Here is an 18,839-nt window from a genome sequence, read left to right as displayed (position 1 = left end):
TTAATTTCCTAGACTTATTTCACATTTATTTTACTGGATAATTAAAGCAATGCAACAATGAGGATCACACTACACCTAATTAAATCACTATGATTAGTCTGAAGAAAAAAAATAGTTCTATTTCTGTTTTTTCAAAAAAAGATAACTTGTATGAAAAAAAATGAAAAAAGATATTTTGAACAAGCCACTCTATTTATGAAATAATAATTATTTTTAAAAGATATGATCAGGACTGGCAATTAAGTAGATCTGCTTTAAGGAGAGATGGCGATTCAAAGACACTGAAGAATATTAACTTTTGTAGAGGTTTTGTAGAGAGAATCAAAGTTTTCAATACCTTACTTATCTACAATATAAAAAAAATATTTTTTCTGTTTATGCCTTAAGGCATGGATTCCCAGAACTGGTTCTGGAACCCCTTACACCTAGTTTTCATTTCAAAAGAGATCACAGTTACATAACTGAACTTATATTTATATATGACCTCATAACAGGATAAATGTGAACTTTTTAATTACCTTAAACATATTAGAGGCTAACTTTTAACCATTATGTTTAATACATCATGTGCTATCTCAGATGTCTCAACTTGAAAAAACTTGAAAAGGTTAGAATAAAGCAATTTATCTTTATTAAGACTATAATTAAGTAAAATGTCTGGCTAGAATAAAAAACAGTGTGTTCCCCAGTACAAGAGCTGGTAATCTCTACCTTAAGGCAAAGCAAACAAGATTATATTGTCCCATCCAGCACTTGTGACATTTAAAGCAATGCCTGAAACACTTTTAAAATGGTTATTTTTCCACTAAATGTTTTAAACGAATAAGGTAACGGCTATGATTTCGATACCAGAGAGGATGAACAGAAATTGAGAAAAATTTGTTTCATTGCTCTATTCAAAGAAATCTTCATTTCAACTAATCCATTTTATTAATTAACACTTAGATCACATTTTCTAGCAAACAGAAAAATAACATTACAGATCCAATCCTTAACCACACACCACAATGAAAACAAGAAGGAGGAAAAACTAACCAACTGAAGTGTTTGTTTTTCTTCAAAGCAGATGCTTTTAATATGCCAATGAGAAAAACACAAAAAGAGGGTACTGTAAATGCTAATAGTCACATGCATCTATAATAAATGTTTTTTTTTTCTTCTGAAAAGCTGTTTACTGCAGGTGACAGATTTGAGCAAGAACTGTATTAGGTCACACGTGATTCAGTCAGCTAGTGGTGGTCACACTGTCATTACTGCTGAAAAAATGGGACATGTCAGGACTGAGTCTTAACAGTAATACAGTGCACCAGAAATGCTGCCTTATATATCCTAATCATTAGTCTTAGCCTCACCTCTTATTTGCCCTGGAGTGACGCAAGAATGAATATTAGAGAATGACTGAAAACTGTGTTGAGGTCATGACTTTGTCACCTCATGTTCCACATGGAAAAGTGTGCTCAGACATCTGAGTATATTATGGGATTTCCTCTTTCAGATGCATGTTGCGCATTTAAAAAGAAAGGCAGATCACACTTGTCCCAATTGGTGTTTCATGTTATAACTATAAGTCCAGATGCTCAATTTATTCTTTAATGGCACCGTATTTTTAATGAATTAAAAGTATGTGACAATACATGGAATGTTTCTTTCCATCATAATTGTATTCACTGTACTTAATGTTTTTTTTATATTCCTTAAAGTAGTCTAAATGGCACACACCAAAAAATATATTTCTGTCTTCAAATAGTAATAAAAGTGGCAGTGGTCTTGACTTTTTTCTGATAAATGTATTTTAATTGTTTTATTAAATGTATTTCTCAAGTAAATGTTTCTCAAGTAAATGAAGCAAGAACATTTTATTGCATGGAATGGCAATTGTCAAATATGTAATAATTTTTAAATGTATATATTATACTGTTAGAATAGTTTATATCTGTTTACATATAAGTTAAGACATCTCCACATCTGAAAAGCTTTTTCTTTTGACTTTTCAATGTGTTATTAACCCTTGCTTGTTACTTTACAGCTCAAACTATTGGACCCCCTATTCTGAGCTCTGTATACTGTATACTGTATCTAGCCAGATTCTATATTATTGCAAATATAGATGCAAATTAAAGAGGACGAAAAAATCATTTACATTTCATAAGAGATGTGGAAAGGTTTATTAGGAGGTAGAAGTGAATGAAGTGAATCTAATACATAGAAATATATTTAACAAGGTATACAATACTGTAGACCAATCGATTATGCATTCTTACCCATTTAATAATGAGAATTCAGGAGATACAGACAAAGCCCAATACTGCGTCAGATTTAGACAATTTAAGGAAATTACAGGGATTTGACCTGCCTAGCATGAAGGACAGCAGCCACCCTGCATGAATAGAGTAGTCAGAAACCCCTTGAAATAGTCAAAGGATTGGTACATTAGTGGTGTTGATAAGGTACAGTAGGTGGAAGCAGCAAAGAATGGTTGAGTTTCAGACTGAGAATGTATATCCTAGCAAGCAGATGGGTGCTAGACTTTATCTTTCTCTTGAACGTTTATTACGAACTCCACAGAAACGCACATTAAATTTTTCCTTTGAGTTCCAATGTCCTGCATCATGTGAGTAGCTCAAGGTCAGGTATGCTGGAGAGCTATTGAAAATGGGAACTTTAGCCACTGAGCTAAAGTTTTTTTTTGTGGAATGGAAGTTAAAGGAGGAATCACATCTACAGTACCTACATTTATTTCTAAAATATTGTACCACACGCTTATGAATCAATGGGATTTAAAACTCATTATTAAGGTGCAGTACAGTATGTGAATTATGGTATTTTTCAATGTGTTCCATCATGTTTCGAAAGCAAGAATAGTAATTTTCTCAGGTAGGTTAGAGTTGATGCTATTCATGTGCATTTTTAAAATGACAAATGTGAGAGGATGCCACTCAAGTCTTCAAACTAAAATGTTAATAAAATTATTGTTCTAATTTTAAAATACTTTTTTAAGCAGTCTGTAGTTATTTCTATTTTTGACATTTATTAATATATAAAACAGTTCCCATCCAGTCCCTTCGCCCAACAATCTGTTCATTTGGAAGTGCCAAATGAATATAAGAAGTATATATTGACTCATCCATTTGACCCAAAGGTCCCTTTTGATTCAAAACTATTTTCTCCATTTGGCTAGGCCTCTTTGTTACATAAAGATCTAATTGTTTTTACTGCAAGTGTGGAGTTCAGAGAGGGAGATTACTTTGGGATTTTTGTAACTGGATTAGTGGTAGATTTAAGCACCTTATTTAGTTACATGAAGTGAAAATAATCAATAAGCCTGTCTGTCTTTTCACTATTTAAAGGCCTCAGCAAACGACGAACGCATCAAAATCAAGCAGAAGAACTAAGAGTGAGGTTCTTTGTGACACAAACTGATCCATCATTGCATTCCAACTGCATTAAGAGCTGAGGAAAAGGTAGGACACTCTTTTATTTGAAAAGCTGGGGGAACTGTGAATAAGGAGTAAGGAAATGATTTTCTTGTGTGACATGACACTCACAGTAAATTAGCAGGTGGCAATAACACTTGAATGCGTCTACACCTATTTAAAAAGAATTCTCATAGGGTGAAAGCTCTTTTTCTCCAGTTTTAAAATGGAATTATGATTTACACATGCTTTATTTTCTTTTCTGATAATAGTGAAATGGAGCTAAGCACAATCTCGCATACTGTATAGTCCTCATAACTTTCTAAAGAAAGTCTAAAAACTCAGCTTGTTTTTTAAATAGACAAGAAGCATTTCAGGATAGAATTAAATTAAATATTCACACTTTTGTGAATCTGTTTACTAACTCAGACCAATACATACATTAAATATGATGCTGACAAATACAGTAGTGATGGAATATCAAAATTCATAAAGAAGCCTTAAATGGACCATTTATCACATGCAGTATGGTTCTGCTGCTTGGCTGATCAGCTACAGTACATCCTCTGGAGTTTATTTTGTACATCTCTGGCACTGAAACACCAACAGGTTTTCTGTCTGTTCTGCAGAATGGATTATTCCAAGTTTGCTCTTTTGGTTGTTATCCTCTCCTACATTGAAGAGTGCTGGTCTTCCTCCTGTGTGGTGGACAGCTTCACAGTAAAACAGGACTTTGACCCAAAGAGGGTAAGTTTGGTCTGTAAAATCTCACAATGGGCATTAATGCTGTAATAATTCATCTGGCTTCCAATACAGTTTGCTAGAACCATAATTATCCAAATTGAAAAGTGTTATTTATAGAAATAAATTGCTATGAAGCTGTGAATCTAGACAGTCACGACAGTGCAGCAGAGGACTTTGTTTGGTGTTGGATTCAACATGAAATGTAATGAATGAAGTATAAAAGAAAATACAATACAGAATTGCACATCCAGTAGAATGAAATAGCAGGAAACAGGATGGCAATAGTCAGGAGGTGTGAGTCAGAGGAGAACATTAGAGATGTAGAATAAAAATCACAATTTCTATATAATCATTCACTAATTTCTTAGAAATTAGTTCACTACTCTAGTTCTCTATGCTACACATTCACTATTTCTTAGAAACTTCTCTACATACTCTTTTTAGCAAATCGTAGAAAGTATTTACATATTAGAAGTTTTCAACGGAATAGAAAGAAATAACACAAATGAAGATTTTTGTGGAGCGCTTAATGAACAACTAACAACTACAGGTATGTAAACCAGTGGGATGGTAAAGGATACAGCACAGTAGCTGCAGGTTCTTCTGGTTTTTAAAACTGTTAAACTTTGGATAACATAACCCTACTAATTATTTGCTCGGTTAGTGCAAGTTAATGTGTTTCTCAGGATTTTCCTTGCTGCCTGATTACCTATGGCTTTGACTGAACTTTCTATAAACATTTTATTTTGCACGATTATCTGTTGACTACAGGACATAAAACTAATGCCATCACATTCTCTTATTAATCTCATCACAGTTTTCATCTCAGAAAACAAACCCCAACAATCAAAGGTATGCTGTATTGATCCCCTGAATATAAAAGATATTCTGCAAGATGGACTTGCACACAGCAGGGTATAATACCTCACTTCGGGCACATAACCGTTCCTTGTGTCTGTGTGTTTCAGTATGCTGGCAAATGGTATGCCCTGCAAAAGAAAGACCCAGAGGGCCTGTTCCTCCAGGACAACATCTCTGCTGAGTACACAGTAGATGACGAGGGTGTCATGACTGCGTCTTCCAAGGGAAGGGTCAAGCTTTTTGGGTGAGTTTATACACTGTACTAACCAACTTGCATGCACTTGCTTAATCTAATATTTTGCACCAAAAGGTTTTTTTTTGTTCTGATAGAGAAACATATAGCCCATATATTCATGATTTTCCTCACTTCAGATTTATCTGCTTATTTTCAATTATTAGTTTTGTTTTTCTCTTAGAAAATAAATTTCAGCGCAGTTTTGGAGATATTTCAGTCAGGAGTAGTTAATATTCAGATACTAATGTATATTCTTATAAAGACTTGGCACTGCCTTTTTCTACTTCCAAGGATCCCCAGTCTTATTTGTTTGGTGTTAAAGGACGTTTGTCGTTCTCAGGAGGTAAAGCTAAGTAAAGCACTTACTACTGTGCCTGACACAAATAAAGATGGCACAGCCAGCAACATTTTTTTAAGGGTTTTTAAACATTTCCAGAAAAAAATATTTTTAACATCAAGTGTTTAGATTATTTACTTCCCACAAGAAAAACAAACAGGGACAGGCACTTGGCAGGTCTACTGAAAAACCAGTTGGAAATTATGCAGAAGGTTTTCCTTCCTGTATTTTGTCAGGTTCTGGGTTGTTTGTGCTGACATGGCTGCTCAGTACACTGTGCCTGACCCTTCCACCCCTGGAAAAATGTTCATGAACTACCAGGGACTTGCCAGTTACCTTTCCAGCGGGGGTGAGTACAAATATCACATTCCTGGGGAGTTATTTTTCTACCTCTGCTCAATACATTATGGACCCAAAGCTCAACAAGATATATTCTGGGCTATTTCAAATGTCTAAAAGATATAGCCTGTATTAGATTTTTTATTATCCTTCCATTATTAGAATGCCACTTAATGCAGAAGGTAGTACTGACTCACATTAAAATGTAAATACAGGAAGACTAAGTTACTGTTGCACATGCACTGTACAATCAAAGCACTGTCATCTCATCCTTGTGTCATTCAATAACCTGACTGATCAACAGTGTGGATATTTTCTTTACCTAGAATATCACATTTCTAGATTTCTAGACCTAGTAACATTAATTGAGATCAGGCTGTTTGTTTTGTTTTTTTGCTGACAGAACAAGGTTGCTCATTCATGATATAGCAGTATTGTTTAAAAAAGTTTGTTCTGTATTCTGGAAAGAACTTTTAATTTCTCCCTGTAATAGTAAGACTAATTTAATTTTTTATGCCTCCATTTGAATTAATAGCCAATTTATACACATCCATTGTTGCAAGGTACTTAAGATGTTGGCCACTTTATTTTGAAAATTAAGCAAAGAATAAATGTCTACCATTAATCTAAATTATTCTGGTCTTTTCACCAAAATTTGTACTTTGATAAATTTTCCTGTTTAATAGGGAACATTGAACTTAAGTACTTAAGGAGCTTTCAGTCTTTTTCTATTTCAGTTGTTTGCCACACAAACCTACATCTTTATAGGAATAGCAGAAAATGCAGATTTTGAAATGTAGACGTTGACTTGCTTTTCCCTTTGCCTCACCTAGGTGACAACTACTGGATTATCGATACTGACTATGACAACTATGCCATTACCTATGCTTGCCGCACCCTGAAAGACGATGGCACCTGTGACGACGGTTATTCTCTGATCTTCTCCCGCAACCCCCGCGGACTCCCGCCTGCCATCCAGCGCATTGTCCGCCAGAAGCAGGCAGAGATCTGCATGGTCGGCCAGTTCCAGCCCGTGCTCCAGTCCGGTGAGTCAGGACACCGGACAAAACAGGAGACATTGACACCCTCAGTCGCAAGGACATGGACCTGGCAAATTAAAAGTCGAGAAATCAGAACATCGAGCAATGTCTTGATTTCCACTTACCATTTCTCCTCTCTTTGCTTTTCTCCAGGGGCTTGCTAAGGAATAAGCATGACCACTTTCTAAGGAAGGATCCCTTAAGCATGCTGGTGTGAGAAGTGGCATCAACAGTGGGGAGATAGAAATTTCATAGTGATGCTTAGGAAGATATATTGTGCATTTATATTTTCTGGGTAAGACCAATACTGGTTTTCAGTGTTAACCAATGTTTGTGACAATAAAAATATCGTTTTTTAAACAAACCATGTGAATGAGCCTTTTTCTTCAGAGTTGAGTGGTTTCTCTTGCTTTAATGTTTAAGGAGTTTGTTTGGAGATACTGTGCATAAAAAGTAAAAATGTAATATTAAGTATTTAACAAATCTTTCAATATGACCTTTAAAGAAACATTTATGATACTTCTTGCTTACAATATAATTGACTAAGAAAAACACCACATTAATCATCATTTAGTACTTAAAAAATAAAAATCAAGTGAGTGAAATCTGTCCATCTGGTCTGCTACAGTACTATACAGTATATTCTTACATTTCCTATACCAATGTAGCAGCCCTTTAGTTATCACAGGGCTTCCACCTTTTTCCCAACAATGATAATTCAGTCCATGTTAAGAACATGACATCCATCCAGCTAGCACTGAACATTGTGATTGGGTGCAAATCCCACATCGTCCGTTATTTAATTCAGGCACATCAGATAAAATGAAACTACCTGGAATTTGCTGGCCTGCTCTGGAGCATGACAGAAAATCTGTGATTGTCAGACTAAGCTGTTTTGTAAAAGCCTGTCTAGGAAACTAGACACATACGGTCTTTGGATCATCTTTACTGGATTTACTGGGGACTTAAACAGCTATGGAAGCAAATCTTTTTAGAAGCTTCTTTCTTTCAAAGAACTTTAAACTATGGGTCAATCTTAAGGCCTTAGTTACATATGAGTACAAGCTGCCAGGATAAACATATACATCTCATTTAAAATAAACATAATTGTATTGCATGGTGTTTTCAGTTTGTGCAAGAAATTACTCACCTACCAATATATCACGTGATGATATTGTTACACTTTAGGTTTGGATATGCAAAAGATGATATATTTGCAGGTATACAGTATCTTGCCAACTAAAAAATGTAACAGATTATGTGTGTGCTTTAAATCATGGGGTAATTAAAAGGGCAACAAAAAAAATCCTTTACAGTTGTTAACTTCTATGTTTTACATATTTTACTACAGGATGTAGAGGTTCTAAACATAACTGTTTAATATTTTGCTTCAATGTTGGGAAGAGTATTGAGAGAAATGTGGTCTTTTCTGATTCTCACTGTGGTGAGGATACCGAGTCAGACAGTTTGAAAAGCACATTTATGAGTTTTATACAGAATTGTAGCTAAGTGTGTCCAATGAAAAGAACAATATAACAGAGCTAATGTTACTACTACACAAACTCCTGAATATATCATGCAAGGTACAGAATAAGTACATTATAAAGTCTTAGCATGGGGAAGAAGTCTTGTTCTGTTTTTAGGTATTGCAGTCAAGAGAGCTGGTCATCTTTAGCCTTTAAAAACAAATTTATTCAAGCTCTGACCTTGTCCAAAAAATAAAAAAGCAGTCCTCCATAATTTTTAAATATGAAGTAACCCAGACGACATCTTCTGCAGTACTTAAATAGTTCAGGTTTTTGTGCGCTCAGTGTGTATCAGTCCACACTGATTTGAGAAGGTGAAACTTCAATGTGGGAAATTCAGCAGCACACTCTTATTTTGTGTTCCTTTGGAATGCAATCTTATTACCATTTTTAAAGTTTTTCCGCACAAACCATTCACGTTCTATTGTATTCACTAATAATGCTTTTTTTCATTTTTTTTGCAAAATGTTTACAATTTTATAATCTCTATAAAAGAGCAATAGTGTAATTATTAATGTTCATTAAAGCATTAACTCAATCAAGCAACTAATCCCAATACAAAAAGTTAACAGAGTCAATATTGAATGGAGCACTGCTTATACATAACACATTATTCCCTTTATAGCACTGCTCATAAAAATAAAACATACAGTCTATAAATATTTTTGGGCACAAATAACAGCAGAGGCACAGAAGTAGTATAAAAATTTGTATCTGACAAATAAAGTGTTCATCAGAGCTCTTCACTGTATTTTTCCGGAATAGAATATGCCCCGGGTCTATCCCAGTAGTCCACTGCACGCACTTTGTAGAAACCTGAAACTTCTGCGCTTTCTGCAAACAAGCAGAGTGGTTAGAAGAATGTACTTTTTTTTGACATGCCAGTGCTCTAAATAAAATGCTTTACCACATAAGATTATCATTTAATTTGAGTAACTTCTGATTTATCCTTCTCTTTTTCTGATAGGAAGCACAATACCCAGAATCACATGGGTTATTAGGTGATTTTAGTTATTTGCACTTTAAGGTTTATTTAAATTGTTTGGATTATTCATACAAGACTCATAGTGATTAAGATTAGGATAACCAGAAAACAAACTTTATATTTTCAGAAAGTGACCTCCTCAATGGTGGGCTATTTAGAAATTTAGACTGAAAAAACATTACATTACATATTTCTTATTTAATTTTAGTAAGAAAAGCTGATTATGTAAATATTTGTACTCTTTCAATATTAAGACTTAAAAGTTAAATATGTTAACTTTTAAGTGTGTGGAAAAACATGTGGTCTTTCTTATTGTTTTGAAAATGCACAAATAGAAGAATGGGAGCCATTTTGTTTTTATTCACTCATTTTGAACACTCATAATGGGAAATTTAGTCAAAAAAGAAATAATGTGTACTGCTTACCTGGGGCATACGTGTATAATGTAAAAATTGTGTCCCTGACATTAATTCTTTGGAATGACTTCTTGTCCTGTGAGAATTCCACTTCGTAGGTTTTTATACACCTAGGATGACAAACATGCACATCTTCACATGCAATAATGAATAATCCCAGAGCAACAGAATAGTAGTGCTTAAATAATAGTAGCAGCAGTGCAGAAACTCAAAACATGTGAGACTGTGGTGAAAATTCTGAACTTAGGGAAACATGTAGACTGACAAATGCTTTCTTTCTTGTGATAATGGAACACAAAGGTAGTTGTAGAAGGAAATAACATTGTGCATGTATTCCAAGAGATTCATAGATGACATGCTAAGGAAGCTAATACAGTATCTGTGGGTTCCTTTCAATTTGGATAAAGAAATCTTAATTATCTCTTGCTAACAGAGGGCATACAGTGTGTCATAGTTTGACATGATGGTCTTGCTATCAGTGTACATGCAAGATAAGTGGTGTTATTATTACTAACTTGGAATTGACACAGCCATCTTTCCATAATATCAGCACCTGTCCCTTAGTCACAGTGAGGAAAGCCACACCTGTCACCTAAGAAAGAAAAACACACTTTACCAGAAAATGTCAAAGAGAAAGACTATTTGCAACATTTCCAAGCTGTTTGAAATATTTGTGTTGGAAATACAGCAAAAACTGTATTAATGAAGGCAACTCAAACACATGATGAGATATAATACAGAATATGAGAATATACTGTGTATAAATATTAAAGATGACATGCAGTTTATATATAAAACTGACATAAGCATTTAAATGTAAGAAAAGTTAAAAAAAAACATTTTCAGAGTTTGACAAAAGCCTGTGTTACTGCTGCAAATCTGTTACAATCCACTTTTCCCTTTAGCTGATTGTCAACAAATGCCGAGTTCAGTTCAGGAGATCATGTCTGGATTTACTAGCTACTACTTAGCAGTGGGCTGATTTGAATCAAAGAGGATAAATCCACAGCCAAAATTTCCTCCTGAGCCTCTGGGAGCGGAATGCTCACATGGCACCATGCTATGTGTCAGTATAGTGAGACATACTAATCTCCTAAAGTAGCCTGGCACAGCAGAGAAACTTCATTTGTGAAACTTGTGAGCAACGAAAACAAGCTGGTGTTAAAAAATTAGTGCAACTCAGAAACAGTAAGAGCGTACAGGCACTGAATTTATGGTTGTCATGCTTTAAACAAATTATCCACATGGATTGCACGGAATAATTATGATGACCCCACGGCGCTGTTTAGAGAAATGTTCCTTGTGATCTGCATGAGAATATACATCCTTTTAGAAAAGGATTCTGTCATGAGAAACATCAATGAAACAAAACTGATGCAATAAGATACAGTGTCTATTGGATCTGATGGATTAGCAGCACACACTGACCTGATCTGGGGCTGCCCGAGGCTGGGCACACACATGAATGAGGTGAACAGAGGGGATGGGCAGCTCCACTTTCAGGGTAAGACTGCCTTTAGAGGGGAAGGGAAAAGGTCCAGTCACCAGTGGATCCTGGGGGAGATGCAGTTATTATACATTTAAAAAAAATTACTTTACAGATTTCCATTATACACCAACCTAATCTGGAATCACCACTTGTTTTCTTACATCTCAGCTCGTGGCACAGACTCCTGCAGTGTATTATGGTGGGGAAATACAGATGGGCCATACTCTGACCCCTGAAAGTAGGGTTTGGAAAAATACATAATAGTTAAAATTATTTGGATTTCTGCCTTAGTAATCTGTAGTCTCACATAAATGAATGATTTATTGAAAATAAAAAGTTCCAATCCATGAATATGTAGCGTGTAGCCCATTGACACAGGGAATATGGATGCTTTTTGAACTTCAAAGGGAGTAACACTGTTGTCACAGGCTCCTTAGACGTTATACTCCCTGTTTTATTACAGGGTTACTTTCATCCAAGTGACAGGTACAATGTTTAATTAGGCTTGTGTGTAGTAGCACATTTGTTATTATTTAGTTGGCTTACAAACTCAAGAAGCTTTACCTCAACTTCCCTCAGTTGCTGGAACTGCGCAATGGTAGGAAAGTCGGGGCTTCCAAAGCTTTTCCACAGTTGATACGGGTTTGTGGAATTGTTGTCCAGATGATAAGTCACATACACCAACCCTGGAATCAAAGATCCAAAGGCATCAATATCAACATCTCAAAAACAAAAGAAAGGAACGGAAGAAAACAAAATAACCAAAGAACATTCAGGACCTCAGATTTTCTTTCTTGGAACCAAAGGGTTAACACACAAGAAGACTGAGAATGTTCTATTCAATTGCCCCTACCCTGATGAGTGCCATATCCATTAAGATGGACTGTCACATAGCTTGTATCAGGAGAGGTGGTGTTGTCTTTGCTGTTGTAGATCAATATAGTGGACTGCCAGCTATCTGATGTTGCAGGGAAATTAGGTTCATGGATGCTGGCAATGATGCCCAAAGTAGAATCTTTACTTTTCCCATCCGCAGTTATATGAGCTGATATTTGCTTCTCTCCTGTAGGTTGAAAACAAAAAAATGAGACAGTAAAAATTAAAACATCTCAATTACATAGCCAGCAACTTTTTCAACTGGACTTTTGAACAAACACATTGAGAAGACACAATCTGGAATAATTCTCGTTGGAAAACCACCTTGAATAGCTACAAAGTAATTTTCTTTAATTTATTGTCTAAACCACCATCTAGACTAAGTACTCTGAATGTTGGAAGATAAGAACTCCTCTATTAAATATACTATAATTTTGAGAAAACAGCATTGGACTGGAGTGCAGAATAAACAAAACTGGTGTAAGTCAGTGAAAAGTATGCACTTCACCTAAATAACAAATTAAAGAGAGCATCTGCCCTCTGTGTGCAGCCTCTGCTTAAAAGTTAGGTGAGGATTCATTTGTAACTTAACTCAACTATCACTTGATTAGTAGCCACTACTCTGTGCATCGCTTTGATTATAACATAATTCTCTGATAAACATAATTAATTTGCTTAGCTATTAAACCCCAAGGTGGTACACACAACTGCCACCTCATGCCACCAACAACTGAAAAGGCCAGTGAAAATAATACTAAATTATTTCTGTGCCTCTGTCTAGTTTGTTTTTGTACATGAAGAACCTTCCAGGCACTGAATACAGTTACACTCTCTATCCTCTTCACTGCCCTTCTTTTCCATTGTACATTAAATAAAAAGAGGATTAGGTTCTCAGTACATGTGTCCTGTAACTGGATTAGTGCTTGAAAATATAGAAGTTGCTGACTCCTACACTTTCAGTATAGCAATCAGCAATGAACAGTCTCAAAATAATTGTGTTATAAAAAACAAAGCTTTTCTTTAGAGGAAACAAAGTAAAATCAATTAATTTCTCCGAATTCACTCTTCCAAAGCCTCACTTATGATTGTACAGATGAAGGGCTCCTCCTAGTATATGCCAATATATCAGAGTGTACTTGTTCATCTGTGTAGTAGATTAGGCAGCCCACTAATTAGTAGATTAGTAGAATAACACAGGTTATTTTGAAATCCTTCTTCCACATGCTGCTGAAGGGGAAAGCCTGAAGGGATTAGTTACTTAAATTGACACTTTCTGAACTGAACACGTACATTAGCAATTGATAGATATATAAGTGCAATACTGTACACAGGTCAAGATCCCAGGGCTACTAGCCTCTTCTCTAAACAATGGACTCCATGCAACTACTGTATTAAGAAAAAACAATACTGGCCATTATCAATACTGGCCATATTTAACTGCCTTTGTATATTCATTTTTCAAGCCTGGTAGATTTTTTGTATCTTTTATTTAGATAATAAAATATACATGTAAGTATAATATATAATTATGATATAATTTTCAATAATATAGTATACAGTGCCTTGCTTTTTTATTACAAGGCTTTGATGTCACTGTATTGGTATGATGCTCACCAGCGAACTAAGCTCCTGCGTGCAGCATAAGTGCATTATGTTTCTTTTCAGCTACCAGTTAAGACAAAAGTTAACAGTGTTATGTGGGAAGCTCAAGAGATGGCATTCTTGCTTGATCTGAAAACTATTGAATGAAATATGACAGTCACAGATTATAGTAAATTATACAAATAAAACAATCTGGAATATATAACTCATTTTAATCTTTGATTACAAGATCAACAGAGCATTCTAACAGAACAACCAATTGAACATTCCAATTGAATGAAGTGACAAAAAAATGTCATGCTTGGTAGTGCCATCTGAAATTTGTGATGAAAACAAAATCAAAACAATAGCTGGGCTTTTCAATCCTTGAAGTCACTGGTGTTCACTTCACAAAAAGTGACTTTCTTGTATTAGTTTTGCTGTGTTGCTGTGTCATTTTTCAAGTCGACAAGAATGGGACCACATGGAATTATTTTCAGAAAACCTTTCAGATTTTACTTGTGATAACACAGGATGTATGTGGTGTTTAGCAGGAATTAAAATGAGGACAAGTATTTAAATGAGATTTGTTTAATTCTAGATACTATGAAGAGAAAATAAATAAAAATAGTGCTAAGATATGGTTTAAATACATGGAAAAAAACACACAACCATCCAAGTCAGTTAATTTTCTTCTAATGATAACTAATAAGAAAAAACTGCAAGGCATTATAAAAAATAAAGCTTATTAATATTATTACTTCCACTACTACCTGTTTAAAGCAATTGGAGAAACTAAGAACCTGTCGACATTAGAAAATATCAATGTGAAAAACTCGACACACTGTGAGACACAGGAGGACGTTTCACACCTAAGAGTGACAGGAGGCCCATGACTGTCAGCACAGGCTTCCTCAGCAGCTGGACATGAGGAGGCCGTGTGTGGTTCATCTGGAAGCGAGCGGTGAGGGTGCGCTGGGTGAAGTAGTGTGGGTGGTAGTTGAGGAAGGCGTTATCGTTGCTCAGCAGGGTGTAATTGATGGTGTTCTCTGGACTTGCCATGAGCAGGTTTTGGTGCTGAGCAATAACCTGGAAAAGAAAAGACAGAGTCAAAAATGGTAGGAAAATGACCAAGACTTCTTTGGTTTCATACACTCCAAATGAAAACAAATTCTAACAGCTTCTTCCAATTAAGGGCAGCAGGGCAGCCAGAGCCTATCCTGCCATGATGGCAGTCCATTCCAGGGCCCACAGAGACATAAACATGCATACCCTCACACCATGTCCAATTTTCCCAAAAGCCAATTAACCCAACAGTATGTCTTTGGGATGTGGGAAGAAACTAGATAGCCCCCCGGGTCCGGAATTGAACAGAGTCCCAGCACTACAAGGCAGCAAAGCTAACCCCTGCACCATTGTGCCACCCTTCTTAATTGTTGCCATGAAGAATAACCAAAATACCTCGTAGGTAACACTAACAGAACTATTCACTATCTACACCGAACACAGAGATTGCTTGTAATAGTACACGTACGTGGGACTTGTTTGCATGTAAGCTACACAGTAGCTGTAAGCTGTATTGCTTACATGCAAACAAGGTGCATCAATGTGAAACAATATAAATATATATAAATAAAATACATGTATTGAATTAAGGGTATGTAGAAGACTGTTCCAACAGATCAAGATTAAAGGGAGAGCATTATGTGCTAAAAGATACCATAGGAAGAAAAACAATGTAAAATGGAACACTCATTAACACAGCCAGTTCTGTTCAATTGTCTAATACTGGGCACACAGAGGAGCAGCACACACAAAAGGCTGGATAACCTGCTCCTCTCAGAACTTCAGAAAATTTCACCTCGCATGGCCTCTTCCTTCATTTGAATTAAGATTAATGAGTTTAGTGGATTTAGCTGCTTAGTCCTGACTTGCCTTGCCCTGTGTGAGTAAGAGACAAAGATATTCCCAGTCTTAACAGGTGTTGTATCAGTCAGCTGTATTGTCACTGTTAGAGAGACGACGTAACATGGGTTATTACTGTTCTCACTGCGTGCTTATATTTGGCATCGTTATGTCATAAGGTTACAGTGGGGAGCTGCTTCACATTTCTCCCTAGTTCTCCCTCATTCCTATGCACATCTGAAAAAGCCTCCACAAGTGAAATGTGTTTTTTCTTGTTTCTTCTTATTTTACATCTTGGGATTAACCTCCATCTGTTCCTTTGTTAAACTGTGTCTGTTTTACATCAGTGATACACATTTCCATGCTGTAAATATCTTACCCTTAACGTAAGAGAGTTATTGTTTTTGTTTATTGTTTTAGTTTAGTGTATTGAACAGGGACAGAGCAGAGCTCTTAGGTTGTACCAGAGATCAAATCTACATGTGTTTCATACCACATTGTCCAGACAGACAATAATTAATTGGAGTCAGCAAAGAAACAACAGTCTCTATTAACCTCGTGTTTGCATTAAAAGGGGTTAGACTGATATTTGAAAACCCCCAAACTATTGATGTGATGTCAGATGATGCCTCAATGAATGAACTACGGTGTCACATGCGTCTTATAGCCCTCTCAAATTACTGCTTTCAAAAAGGAGTCCAAAACTAATTGTGCAGTTGAGACTGGGGATGTTCAGTTACATTGTTTAACCAGGCCTACCAGTAGAATAACTAGATTAGCATTAATAATAATTCCTTACACTTACACAGTATAGTGCTTTTCTGGACACTCCACTCAAAGCGCTTTAAAGGTAAAGGTGACTCCCCTCCACCACCACCAATGTGCAGCATCCACCTGGATGATGCGACGGCAGCCATAGTGCACAAGAACGCTCATATTAGTGGGGAGGAGATCAGAGTAATGAAGCCAATTCATAGATGGGGATTATTAGGAGGACATGACTGATAAAGGCCAATGTGAAATTTGGCCAGGACGCTGGGGTTACACCCCTACTCATTTCGAGAAATGGCCTGGGATTTCTAATGACCACAGAGAGTCAGGACATCAGTTTTACGTCTTATCTGAAAGACGGCACCTTTTAACAGTATAGTGTCCCTGTCACTATACTGGGGCATTAGGACCCACACAGACCGCAAGGAAAGCACCCCCTACTGGCCCCAATAATACTTCTTCCAGTAGCAACTTTAATGTTTCCCAGGAGGTCTCCCATCCAGGTACTGACCAGGATCACACTTGCATAGCTTCAGTGGGCTGCCTTTTGTGAGCTGCAGGGTGATAAGGCTGCTGGCAACATTTGGAAGTCCAACAGGTTTATGTCCAAAAAAATATAATGGGCAGCTGTCAGAAGGTGGCCTCCTAAACTATTTAAAGGAAAATAAACCAATTGCTCTCTGCTGTTAGTTTCTAATATTTTGGCCAGCTTATTATTTAATGAAATGCCACTTTGAAAAAATGAATAGCTTGCTGGGGTAGGCTCTGGCTTTCCCATGACCCTATACTGGATAAAGCAGTTAGAAAATGGATGGACAGATGGAAAAGATTAATAATTGACTTGCCACGTTTTAGTTTAATTAACTTTTCACCAAGCTATGAATATTTTCCAGAGATAATGGCATGTACAACACATTGTTGAGTGTAACCTGAGTTCTTAGATGTTTTCTCAAATATTGTTCCATTGGCCTCAAATGAAGCCAAGCATTTAAGTGAAAGAAGCAACAAGTTCTATAAGGTGAGGTAACAGACCAAATGTACCATGACATTCGTCTTTATTATAAAGTTATCATATCCCAGTTTCCAAAGAATTCTCAAAGGTCATTTGAGCCTTGTGCTTTTTGGAGATAATACATACAGTACATGTTTCATGAGATTTATTTTCAATGTATCACATTCTTATATGGCTTGATATAACTGGTAATTAGTGAATGACCATCAAGCACACCTATTAATCTCATTCTAAATTATAATATGATCTGAAACATTGTGTATTTGCCAAGACCAAACTATGTCTTTATCTAACCACCTTCACTCTGTGAAAAAAATAGCAAGAATAACATACTATTTAAATCAAAATCTCCATGCATTTGGCAAAGCACATTTTTAGACAACTGCATTAAGTGGACTTTGTTCTATACATTCCCTGATTTCTAAACATCATGAAGCCCAACACTAACTCTGAACTGAATTACAGATGTCTTTAAGCAATAATAATGTCAAACCAGGACTTTTATTCTGTTCACCATAAACAAGCTGATCCTCTTCCAATGTCCTTAATATACTTTGTGCTAAGAGATGAACATTCCTAATGTGTTACAAAACTGCTCCACCTCCTGGTTAAAATTTACAAGTGCTGGTGAACATCCACTTCTAGGTCAGAGTAAAATGTGGATGAATGTATTGCCTTTAGAACAGTCAGACATAACCAAATGTCAGTTCATTGCAATATTTAACTTATTCACACCAAAGAAGATCATTTTATAAACTGTGACAACATACTTAGAGCAATATTTCTATTTCACACCAGCTGTCACACTTACAAAAGCATGAAGCTTCCAGAAACTTGAGAAAACAAGACTTGAAAAAAAGATTACACAGTATTCTGTAGGAGCTAAATGGTAGTGTTTTACAATATACACAGTAATATATATATATATAAATTGTAGTTAGATATATTCGCGTATGCTTTTTATGATGCAGTGTGTGGAGTTCCCTAGATGCCCAAAGAAAAATTTGCAGAGCTCCATTTCTTCACAATCCCCCAATGTTGGATCAGTACTATTCCAGCATCTCCATCATCTCATGTCTAATGTAAAAGGTAACGATAAAAGAACACATCCTATTTACTTTATTGCTTTAGGTTTAGATTATTTTTAATGGATCAAAGAGCAATGGTGATGATTGTACTGGAAACAGAACTGATCAAAAGGTGTCTACAATATCACTTAAGGTGAACATAATACTACCTAAAAACCATTGGGGGAAAAAAATACACTCTTTCTTGTTTATTCTTGTTTTTAGGGAAGACCTCTTAATCA

General features: G+C 35.9%; 2 protein-coding genes across 3 annotated transcripts in view; one reads left to right on the top strand and one right to left on the bottom strand.

Moving 5' to 3' along the window:
• Positions 1 to 3,368: 3,368 nt before the first annotated feature.
• rbp4l (retinol binding protein 4, like) lies at positions 3,369 to 7,333 on the top strand. The gene is made up of 6 exons (XM_088910601.1): positions 3,369 to 3,461; positions 4,043 to 4,160; positions 5,126 to 5,262; positions 5,827 to 5,939; positions 6,763 to 6,975; positions 7,123 to 7,333. The coding sequence occupies exons 2-6, from the start codon at positions 4,044 to 4,046 to the stop codon at positions 7,131 to 7,133; spliced, it is 591 nt and encodes a 196-aa protein (XP_088766727.1). The 5' UTR covers positions 3,369 to 3,461; position 4,043; the 3' UTR covers positions 7,134 to 7,333.
• Positions 7,334 to 9,191: 1,858 nt separating this feature from the next.
• idua (alpha-L-iduronidase) overlaps positions 9,192 to 18,839 on the bottom strand; it is a 37,465-nt gene continuing 27,817 nt past the window's right edge. For both annotated transcript variants that reach the window (XM_088910599.1, XM_088910600.1), the window contains 7 exons: positions 14,715 to 14,931; positions 12,239 to 12,448; positions 11,950 to 12,071; positions 11,325 to 11,450; positions 10,412 to 10,488; positions 9,906 to 10,006; positions 9,192 to 9,329 (listed from right to left, as the gene is read on the bottom strand). In XM_088910599.1, the coding sequence (XP_088766725.1) occupies positions 9,229 to 9,329; positions 9,906 to 10,006; positions 10,412 to 10,488; positions 11,325 to 11,450; positions 11,950 to 12,071; positions 12,239 to 12,448; positions 14,715 to 14,931 (954 nt within the window). In that variant the 3' untranslated portion in view covers positions 9,192 to 9,228. The remainder of the gene's footprint in view (positions 9,330 to 9,905; positions 10,007 to 10,411; positions 10,489 to 11,324; positions 11,451 to 11,949; positions 12,072 to 12,238; positions 12,449 to 14,714; positions 14,932 to 18,839) is intronic.

Source organism: Atractosteus spatula, chromosome 3 (assembly GCF_055471065.1).
Source record: "Atractosteus spatula isolate fAtrSpa1 chromosome 3, fAtrSpa1.hap1, whole genome shotgun sequence".
Lineage (NCBI taxonomy): Eukaryota > Metazoa > Chordata > Actinopteri > Semionotiformes > Lepisosteidae > Atractosteus > Atractosteus spatula.
This window is presented reverse-complemented; position numbering and strand designations above follow the sequence as displayed.

What these genes read in the sequence shown, in the direction of transcription:
- rbp4l (XM_088910601.1), top strand. Translation starts at nt 4,044, where the DNA reads ATGGATTATTCCAAGTTTGCTCTTTTGGTTGTTATCCTCTCCTACATT. An exon ending in AGGACTTTGACCCAAAGAGG is followed by an intron (nt 4,161 to 5,125) that starts GTAAGTTTGGTC and finishes TGTGTGTTTCAG; the next exon opens with TATGCTGGCAAATGGTATGC. An exon ending in CAGTTACCTTTCCAGCGGGG is followed by an intron (nt 5,940 to 6,762) that starts GTGAGTACAAAT and finishes TGCCTCACCTAG; the next exon opens with GTGACAACTACTGGATTATC.